The following is a 10,618-nucleotide window of genomic DNA, read 5'->3' as shown; positions in this document are numbered from 1 at the left end:
CTCCAATATAATATTATTAGTACATTGGAAGCAGGAATGATAAAAATTAAGGGTAGGCACTGCCCAATTAGTAAGAGGGTACATTTAGTTTGGGTTAATATTAAAAAATTAGGAATAAAGTACACATTAAAGGTTTCACCCATTTGGGGAAATATTAACTTAAAAGAATTTTTGAAGTTTGAGGATTATCTGTTTTGGGATAAAAAGGGTATTAGATTTGTGCCCCAGATAGTAGTGGAAGGAAGGCTGAAGACACCAGAGGAAATGTGTTTAAGCATAGATAAAGACTATCTCACATGGTTTAGATATAGTAGATTGAAACACGCTTTTGATAAAACGAAGAATAAAGAATACTTCACTACAAAGCACTCAGAATTTGCTGATTTTTGTTTCCAGGAAATAGGGAGTAAAGTTTCAATTTCACAGATTTATAAAAGGATAAAGAAGGGTTTGGGAGGGGTGTTTAGATTTAATAGTGAAAAGAAATGGGCACAGGAGGTGGCACTCTGGACTGGAGAAATATATATATATAAAATGTTAAAAGGAGTACAATTTCCAGTAGCTTCCGATTGACGCAGTTCTTTATCCTTCACCGGACCTATGTTACCCCAAGGGTTATGAGCAAGATGTATAAAACAGGAGAAGCAAAATGTTGGAAGTGTGGAGAGGAGAGGGCCGATTTTGTCCATCTGATTTGGTCATGCCCGACTGTACAGGGGTACTGGTCTCAAGTTTTCCAGCACCTCGAGAGAGACAAAGAAACCGGCCCCTTTTGAGATCAGTATAGCAGTCCTGGGAGATACTGGAAGAATCGGAGCAGATAGAAAAAGTGAAGGAAAATGGGAAAAAGGTCTGATGCTGGCACGTGTTGTCCTGGCCAGAGGATGGGGAGCGGCTAGCCCACCAAACGTGGTAGACTGGAAAAATCTATGTGAAAGGGTGACAAGATATGAGAAAGCTAGGCAGGTGAAGCCAATGAACAAATAAGGAGTAAAAAAAAGGGGGGGGGGAACTACAAGATTCTGAAATGAGGTTACTGAAAGAAAAGGCCATTGGGATTCTCCCAAGACAACCAAATAGGGTGGAGGGGAGGGGGGAGATTTATTTTTTGTTAGAGGTTTTTCCAAAAGATAAAATGAAGGGGATAAACTGTTATGACATGACTTTGTATAATGGTGTATATTTGTATTGTTATGATATCTTTTTGTAATTACAGCATATATATGCATTTCTGTAATGGCTAATTCTCATTCATGTCATGTTTTAAAGAGAAGAAGAAAATGATAAATATAATTCAAAAAAAAAAAATCATGCTGCAGGTGTAACATCCACATTGCGGGTCAATTTACCCTGCAGATTTTTTTTTACAGTCTGTGGATGATCTTTAGTCTCATCTAAATTGCAGATACTGTACAAACAGCAAATACTCCACATATCCGTCCTGGGTGGACCTCACGATTTTCCTTCTATTTTGCCTTCAGTGTCTAGTGGGTCCCAGAGGCAGGACCTACTCAGCTGTGCTTGGGGCCCAAGCTCTCCCCTATGTCTGGGGCCCCTATTCAGTTTGCAATTCCTGGCAGCAGTCCCATCTGTCCACAGCTATACCTGCATCAGATACATAAAAAAAATTTGGCCTGGATCAATTTTAGCCTTGAGGTAAAAGCAAAATAGCATCCCCCCCCCCCCCCATCCCCACGTCAAACTCCCAGTCCAACTCCTTCCTCATCCCTACAGCTAAAAGCATATTAGAGTTGGACATTACATACAGCATCATACCTCTTACATCCAGTGATGTAGATGTTCTCTTTACTCATGTTCTCCACTCAGACCAGATCATCATCTTCCTTTTGGTTCCCAATGGTGTTATCCTGCTGCTACCCCCAATTTAGTATGCTGCAGGAAGTGCTCCTCTATATAAAAGAGGGGGCACTATAAAAACTGCTGCAAGACACTACTAATTGGGCACTGCTGGGATCCCAACAGTGCTCACTATATTTATAATGCCCCTCCAGTATGGTTGGCCCCAGGAGTGCTGCATTTTTTTTATACTGCCCCTCCCAAAATAGAATACTTGCCCCATTCATGTTGCCATCTGCAATGGTCAGCCTGCAGATCAAGTTAGGCAGTGCACTAAGAACTGGCACAGGTCATGCTGACCACCTGTCCTATTGTACCAACTCCTAGGATTCAGATTTAGTGGCCTGAAGCCTAAGATAGCTTAATATCTGCTATTCACTATCCAGTAACCCATGTCCAGCTGAAAGATTTGCACTGTCCAACTGTCAAGGGGTTCCAAGCAATTGTGTGGGTTTCAAGACCACCACTGAACCTACATTAAGAATGCAGTCCAGCCAAGACCACAGCATGCCACCCTCTGACTGGTATGAGATCTTCAAAACAGCTGTGCCAGAAGTCTTGTCAGAATTCCCATAGCAGTCAATGGAAAAGTATGCACTTCAAGCCAGGATCTTCTTTGAAGGTGAAACCCACACGCATTAGACATTTAAGGGCACACACCATTGCTATGCCAAGGAAAATCTGTATGTCCCAACCTGAGAACTATCAAATAACTCCAGTTTCTCCATTTGGATCTCTACAAAATAGCCCTTTAGGCTGTGTGTCATTGTTGGGGGGAAATGGTGTAATTTCAAGCACAACAATTTTTTTTCTCAAGCACAACTCCATTCACATCTCTGCATCATGCAGACCTGCTTTTTTGACCTGATCAATAGTAACAGTCTGAATCTAAGGCAAATTTAGCCTCCAGAGAGCAGCTTCCAATTCTTATGCTGCTCCTGAGAAGTGAAAGCCATGAACCACCCATCAGCTCTATACAGATGTGCCCATACCATACTTCCATGTGACCCACAGAAAATCCTCTATATAGCCCCAGAGTACTCATGTATATAGCACCAGGAGATGGTTCGTGTTGCTGGACCATGCATGAAGTTGTGGGTCACATGAAACCAATCCCATACAACCATTGGTACCATCAAGTGAGACAGAAAGACAAAAGAACAAGTAACATTTTACCCATTTATTTCTGGACTATTTGTGAGACAGTTTTTTCCAAAGACATTTTACGGCCACAATAAGAGCCACAGCAACAACTACTGAAGTGATTGAGCCCATGGCCACCAGCACCCACAACTGCAGAGGTTCTTCTACAACCATTCTGGAAGCTTGGGAAATTCCTTCTTTGGAGACCTGGTTAGGCTTAGATCCAGTCACTAGAAGAGGGCCCAGTCTGGCCAGAGTGTATTTCTCTAGATGAGAACCTAGTGGAAGAATTAGCAACACCTATTTTCAAATACCTTGACATTTATGGAAGCTTTAGGAGACGTTTGAATGAAGAACTCACCAACATCTCTCTTCCCAACTCCTCTTGACCTGGCAGGTTGTGGGCCCCATGCTGTTCTCCGGCTGCCAACTGTAGCACAGTTCCCAGTGTTGCAGCACTGGCAGTTCGCACTGGGGCCTTCCACAGGTGACCAACTGTAAGAGCAAGAAAAGTGTCAACCATTGAGAGAACATCCATTGTTATCCAAGACCCCATCTAGGGTTGTGTAGTCATCTAACTGAAGACACTCAGATGTGCAAGGTTTTACCTGCTGGTAGCCTTGTTGTAGGAGCAGGCCTTGTTCATTGGATCAGGGGTCTGGTTGATGTCAGCAGCTCTCAGGTGACAGGTTATGTAGATCTAAGACACGACAATTAGTTTATATCGTGAGAAATAATTTACAGTCATAATCTTGGACAGCTGGAAAAGTTACCCTCAGGACCCATACTAGAAAGGATTAGGATTCCCATATGGGTTATTCTGTTTCAATAGTTTGAGTTTCTCATTTCAAACAGTTAACGTACATTAGTGTTAAGCAGAATACCATTATAATCAGGTTATCAAAGGAGAATATAAATTCCAGTACATTTACCTCCATTAAAGGGAGTCAGTCACCAAAATTTGACATTACACATTGCTTACATGGCACTCTTGCACAAGTACCAATGGTTGCTCTGTTAGACTGTCAGCCGAAAAACTTTAATCCATATGCAGATGAGGGCTGGCAAGTGTCCAGGGGCCGTGCTAGTGATGTAGATGCCCAGGCCACTGCCTTTTCCATATTACTACTCCCCCAACCTCTTGCTTGCCCTGCCCAGTTAGTCTGTTTTGTCACTGATGGCCATTGTGGGCAGCATCGATAAATCAAGTGCGCATTCGCCGTGTGAAACCAGCGCCATGTGCAGGTTCTCAGCCGGTACTGGGGATGAGTCAGACTTGGGGTACTTTCACACTTGCGGCAGAGGATTCCGGCAGGCAGTTCCGTCACCGGAACAGGATCCTGATCCATCTGAAAAATGCATTGAAATGCTGGATCCATCTCTCCGGTGTTGTCCGGCATTATTTTCTCACATGTTTTGTGGTCTAAGCATGTACAGACCACAAAAACAGATCCATTTTGCCGACACTCAGGGCTGGATCCGGCATTAATGCATGTCAACTGGAAGAAATGCTGGATCTGGCATTCCAGCAAGTGTTCCGGAATTTGGGATAGAGATAAAACCGCAGCATGCTGCGGTATTATCTCCGTCCTGAAAAGGCAAAAATACTGACCTGAAGACATCCTGAATGGACTGCTCTCCATTCAGAATGCATTAGGATAAAACTCAGTTTTCTGGTATTGAGCCTTAGGATGGAACTTAATGCCCAAAAAGAATAATGCTAGTGTGAAAGAACCCTTAAAGGGAGGGACAAGCAATGTGAAAGGCAGAGCAGCCTGGGCACCTACAAGCCCTCATTTGCATATGGGTTGATCATGATTTCAGCTGGTGAAAGTCACAAAAGAACAAAGGTACCACTGGCGCTTGTGCTACAGTGCCATGTAAGCAGTGTGTAACACCCAATTATGGCAACAGACTAATGTTGAAAGTGCAGGTTAGAACAGTGGCCAGTTGTGTGCCTTCAACCCCAATTAGTGGGGCAAAAACAAGGATGTTAGAGACAGGTACAAAAAGTTAATTGCTTGGCATTCAGGGTCATACTACCATCTCTAGTCCTTACCATAGAAAGGTCACTGTTAATGAACCTGAAGGCATCAACTGTGAATCTAAGCTTATTCGCTTCAGGTCTTGGAGAACCAAAGGCTGAAGAGGAGTCTCCTAGCATCCCATCAATCAAGCACCTGTAGGAGATATTTCAGTGAAGATGCCCTTGAATTAACAGTAAAAACAACAAAACAGAAACTCACCCATTATAAGCAATAATGTCATAGTGAGGATTAGAGGTCTCATCTGGAGTAAGGGTGGCAACACAGCTATCAACAAACAGCATCATCGGGACGTGGTTCTCTATGTTCACAAAGGCCTCTATGTAGAAGATCTCACCAAGCTGGTAGACCAGTGATTGACGAGGAGCACTCCAGTCCTCTACAGACAAAATAAGGCCATTAGTACAAGACAAGAGACTACACACCCCTCCTCTACTGGAAGAAGTCTTACCAGTCATGAGAGTCAAGGAGAAAGACAACCTTTCTTCTGAGCTCACTGTGGTGCTGAAGGGAGCCCATGTTGGCTTGATGGCATTGCTACTTACATTGCCAAATCTGGAAGAGTAGAGAAATGAAAGGATAACTGTACATGATTGGACGTAAATGGCAGCTTTTCATAATCATCCCATGTGTCCACAGGTGGCACCGCAGTTTAGCCCTATTCATAATAGAGCTGAGCCAATGGACAGCAGGGGTGATTTTTGGAAGCAAGCAGCCATGGTTGTAATGGTGGACAAGCCCTTTGAGAGGTTGACTGGAACTTGAAAGTATCTTGTCAACCATATGGTAAATTAGCGAATGGCATTGAGGCCTTAGGGGTGTTCCAGCACTTTTAACTGAAGTTATGACACCCTGACCAGTTCGGCTCTACTTACAAGGAGTTTTATGGTCGTTGACCTATTTTTTGCCTTAAGTCCTCCTGCCAGGTCCTATTCAAAGAGGGCCTGTCTCCTCCCAAGACATTTGTTTTAGTAATCAATTCCCAGGTCATACCATTTCTGGAGTATCTTGAGGGCTGCAGTTCCCCCCCCCCCCCCCCCCCCCCCCCCATTATTCCTACACTACTATTGAATTGCTGGCAGTTTGCAATAAAAGCCAATCTGGGTGTCCCTGCATAGTGACTGGCAGCACCAATAGAATTAGTGTCAGACACCCCAAAACAGAACACTCAGCTTTATGGCATACTGCCAACTTCCATTATGAATCAGAGGAACAGTTAAAGGTTCTCCAGAATTACTACATGGAGAGTAAGTAGTTGGTAAAACAGACATGCCAGGAGAGGAGACAGCGCAAAGCCTCTCAATAGTATTGACAGCAAGAGGGGAATGTTTGTCAAGATCCCTTTTAGAGTCATCATGAACCTTGAAGAGGAGCAGGATGATTAATGCAATAATTAGGATGGGACTACATGGACAGTACGGCTGCTATACTCATTACATGGCCAAAGATCACAGTACTGATTATACAGAACATTGCTTCATAATGTAAGTGGAATCAAGCTGTGACTGTCCTAGTCAGATCCAGCAAGACGGGACTGTCTTATAGCTGGTTGAGGCAAACAAACAGTCTCAATGTGACCACATTCAACCACCATCTAGCTTAACTTGTTTCACCACTGGAAGACTCTAGAAGACAGCTATAAAACCCACTATTGGTAGGGACTTACCGTGGGTAGTAACACCAGATGGGAACCACTGCAGGATTGGACCTGATGATGGGCACATTGGGGGAGGTGGTGGGGGTGTAAGACAAGTTGATCTTATAGATAAGCATATCTGAAGTCATCTTGAGGAGATAAAGAGCCACAATAAGGTTAGTCTCCACTCAAAGCATACAAAAACAAATCCTAAATGCTCAACCAAATCAGTGGGAAAATTTAGTAAGAACTGGCCACCCTATAAAATATACAAGAGGAGAAACTTGACAAAGCAGTGGGTCAGTTACACTGCAAGGCCAGAAATGGACAACTGGTTAGATTGTGTTATGAAAATCTATGATTGTGTCAGAAGATCATGACACCATAGTATACCAGCTGAAACAAGCCAACATTCCTGGGCACAAGCTGTAGAAAGGGTTAATGTACCTCAAGGAAACCAAATCTATATCCACAACAAGATGAGCAAATTTCAGGTTATAAAACCAAGTCACGCTTGGTTTACTGGTAAAAGGTGAATTGTGTTATGGATTCTATTACCACAGATCATAATGCAATTCTATGACAGAATGCCTTTAGATGCATTCCATCATAATAGAAATCTATGGCCTGCATAACAGGAATGGATCCATTTTGCAGCCCATAGACTTCTATGACAGAATGCCTCTATAATGCATTCAGTCATAGAATTGCATTATGGTCCGTGGTAGTAAAAATCCATAATGCAATTCACCTTTTACCAGTAAAAGCATAAAGAGATTTCAAAATATGAAATTTGCTCATCTCTATCCACAACCATTTCAATATAGTGAAAAGGACCTAAAGGGTTTTCATGATAAACACAGTAATTGTTGCCCAGTGCATATTTGTCTACTATTAGGGACCTTTAGTCCACCAACTTACCTCTAGGTTGCTTCCACAGTCTTGAAGAGCAATTTGAAAGACTACAGTAGTAACTGAAGCCTGAGAACTAGCTGTGCAGGTCCCGAGGACCAGGTCTGAAGGATTCACCAGCCTACCATTACCATAGAAGTCTCTCTCTACAGTCACCACCATACTGTCCTCAGCACACTGCACACGGACAGGGGATGATGGGTTTGGCATAATTGGTGGGGGCTGTGTAAGCTGTCTGGACTGAATACCTACTCCAGGATACATGCGACCCCAGCCAGACACAGGACCAGAACCTCTCAGAGACCCAATTCCAGAAATTGGAGACAAAAGATTTCCCCTAGGAGAACCTACTGCAGATACAGTTCTAGAAGATCCCCATCCAGGCTGATAATTCCTCCACCGAGTGTCTGGCTGGCGCCGGTGTCTAACCAAGGCACTGCTAAAGCCTGACCCATAGATGAGAGCCACAAGCAACCAACTCCACCTAATCCCTAACAACATCCTGACTAAAGGAGAAGTCACACCAGGAAGGGGTGGAGGTAGGAGAGCTTTATACCTCACCCATCACATGGTCATCACTTCACCTGACCCTTCATTATACTCAGCTGGACACCATCCACACCTGATGAGGATATGGCAATGCAGAGTCCAGTGGTGGAGTTCTTAAAGGATTTGTGTTCATTTCTTGAGTGTATTTATTCCTTAGGGCTCATGCACACGGACGTTGTTGTTTTGCGGTCCATTTTTCACGGATCCGTTGTTCTGTATATGAGTTTTTTTTTTCTCTGATTTAAGTCCGCTTCCGTTCCATTATTCGACAAAACATATCTGTATGGTTTCCGTATACGATCCGTTTTTTGCGTATCGGAAACAGTAACTTATTAATAACCAAACACTTGAGCAATATGGGCTGGGCATAGCATTTCTACAGTATGGATACGCGAAATACGGATGACATACGAATGTGTTCCGTGTGCGTTCCATATTTTTTGCGGACCCATTGACTTCAGTGGGGCCTCGGACCGTGATTTGGGGACAATAATAGGACATGCACTAATTTTTGCAGACTGGAAATACGGAAACAGAATGCACACAAAGTACCTTCCGTTGTATTTGCGGACACATTTAAGTGAATGGTTCCGTATACGGTTTGCAAAAAAAATGGAACAGAGGCGGAAAGAAAATACGATTGTTTACATGAATCCTTAGGGTGAGTTCACATCCGTCAGAAGAAGGCTACATGCACACGACTGTTGTGTGTTTTGTGGTCCGCAAATTGCGGATCCGCAAAACACCGATGGCATCCGTGTGCGTTCCGGAACGGCACGGACAGCCATTAATATAACTGCCTATTCTTGTCCGCAAAACAGACAAGAATAGGACAGGTTATATTTTTTTTTGTGGACCACGAAACGGAGCAACGGATGCAGACAGCACACGGAGTGCTGTCCGCATATTTTGCGGCCACATTGAAGTGAATGGGTGCGCACCCGAGCCGCAAAAACTGTGGCTCGGATGCGGACCAAAACAACGGTCGTGTGCATAAGGCCTCATGCACACGACCGTTATGTGCATCCGCGGCCGTTGTGCCGTTTTCCGTTTTATTTCACGGACCCATTGACTTTCAATGGGTCCGTGGAAAAATCGGAAAATGCACCGTTTGGCAGCCGCATCCGTGATCCGTGTTTCCTGGTCTTGAAAAAAATATGACCTGTCCTATTTTTTTCACGGCCAACGGTTCACGGACCCATTCAAGTCAATGGGTCCGTGAAAAATCACGGATGCACACAAGATTGTCATCCGTGTCCGTGATCCGTGTCCGTGATCCGTGTCCGTTTTTTCCTATCATTTCAATGGCAAACTTGACTTAGATTTTTTTTTCATTTTTTACGTCCGTGGATCCTCCAAAAAACAAGGAAGACCTACGGACGAAAAAACGGTCACGGATCACGGACCTACGGACCCCGTTTTTGCGGACCTTAAAAAAAAACGGTCGTGTGCATGAGGCCTAAGGCCTCATGCACACGACCGTTGTGTGCATCCGGGGCCGTTGTTCCGTTTTCCATTTTTTTCCGCGGACCCATTGACTTTCAATGGGTCCGTGTAAAAATCGTAAAATGCACCATTTGGCATCCGCGTCCGTGATCCGTGTTTTCAGTCCGTGAAAAAAATAGGACCTGTCCTATTTTTTTCACGGACAACGGTTCACGGACCCATTCAAGTCAATGGGTCCGTGAAAAATCACGGACGCACACAAGATTGTCATCCGCATCCGTGATCCGTGTCCGTGATCCGTGTCCGTTTTTTCCTATCATTTCAAAGGCAAACTTGACTTAGAGAGAGAGAGAAAAAAAACAGATCCTGATGTATCAGTTGGAGGCTACATTCACACGAACGTTGGTTGTTTCCGTGTCCGTTCCATTTTTTTGCCCCGCAAAAGAAATACAACATGTCCTATTCTTGTCCGTTTTAGGCATTGTTATAATGGATCCGTAAAAAAAACGGATGGCATAAGTTTTTTTTTGCGGATCCAAAAATTGCGGACCGCAAAACACATACGGTCGTGTGCATGTAGCCTTAGGCCTCTTTCACAGGACCGTATGGCTTTTTCAGTGTTTTGCAGTTCGTTTTTCACGGATCCGCTGTTACGTTTTTTGTTTCCGTTGTGTTTCCATTTGTGTTCCGTTTTTCCGTGTGGCATATACAGTATACAGTAATTACATAGAAAAAAATGGGCTGGGCATAAAATTTCCGTATGCGTTCCGTTTTTTTTGGCGAACCCATTGACTTGAATGGAGCCATGGAACGTGATTTGCGGGCAATAATAGGACATGTTCTATCTTTCAACGGGATGTGTAGAGGGAAGGAGTATTATGCAAATATATGTATATAAGCCTTTTAATATATACATATATATATATATTGGCCCTGTATGGCCAGTATGGGCCCAGGTCTGTGGATATATACATGTATATGGATAATGGGGCACATCCATATACAGATATTTACACACACATCTACACAA

General features: G+C 43.7%; 1 protein-coding gene across 1 annotated transcript; it reads right to left on the bottom strand.

Moving 5' to 3' along the window:
- Positions 1–3,048: 3,048 nt before the first annotated feature.
- LOC122929261 (zona pellucida sperm-binding protein 3-like) lies at positions 3,049–8,094 on the bottom strand. The gene is made up of 8 exons (XM_044282778.1): positions 7,603–8,094; positions 6,712–6,830; positions 5,497–5,600; positions 5,247–5,424; positions 5,060–5,180; positions 3,609–3,700; positions 3,362–3,495; positions 3,049–3,278 (listed from the first exon to the last, which is right to left on the bottom strand). Exons 1-8 carry the CDS (start codon positions 8,092–8,094, stop codon positions 3,049–3,051), a joined length of 1,470 nt encoding a protein of 489 aa, XP_044138713.1.
- Between the last annotated feature and the right edge of the window lie 2,524 nt (positions 8,095–10,618).

The sequence above is a fragment of the Bufo gargarizans genome, chromosome 2, assembly GCF_014858855.1.
Source record: "Bufo gargarizans isolate SCDJY-AF-19 chromosome 2, ASM1485885v1, whole genome shotgun sequence".
Classification (NCBI taxonomy): Eukaryota; Metazoa; Chordata; class Amphibia; order Anura; family Bufonidae; genus Bufo; species Bufo gargarizans.
The sequence above is the reverse complement of the archived record's forward strand: the minus strand, read 5'-3'. Positions and strand labels throughout refer to the sequence as shown.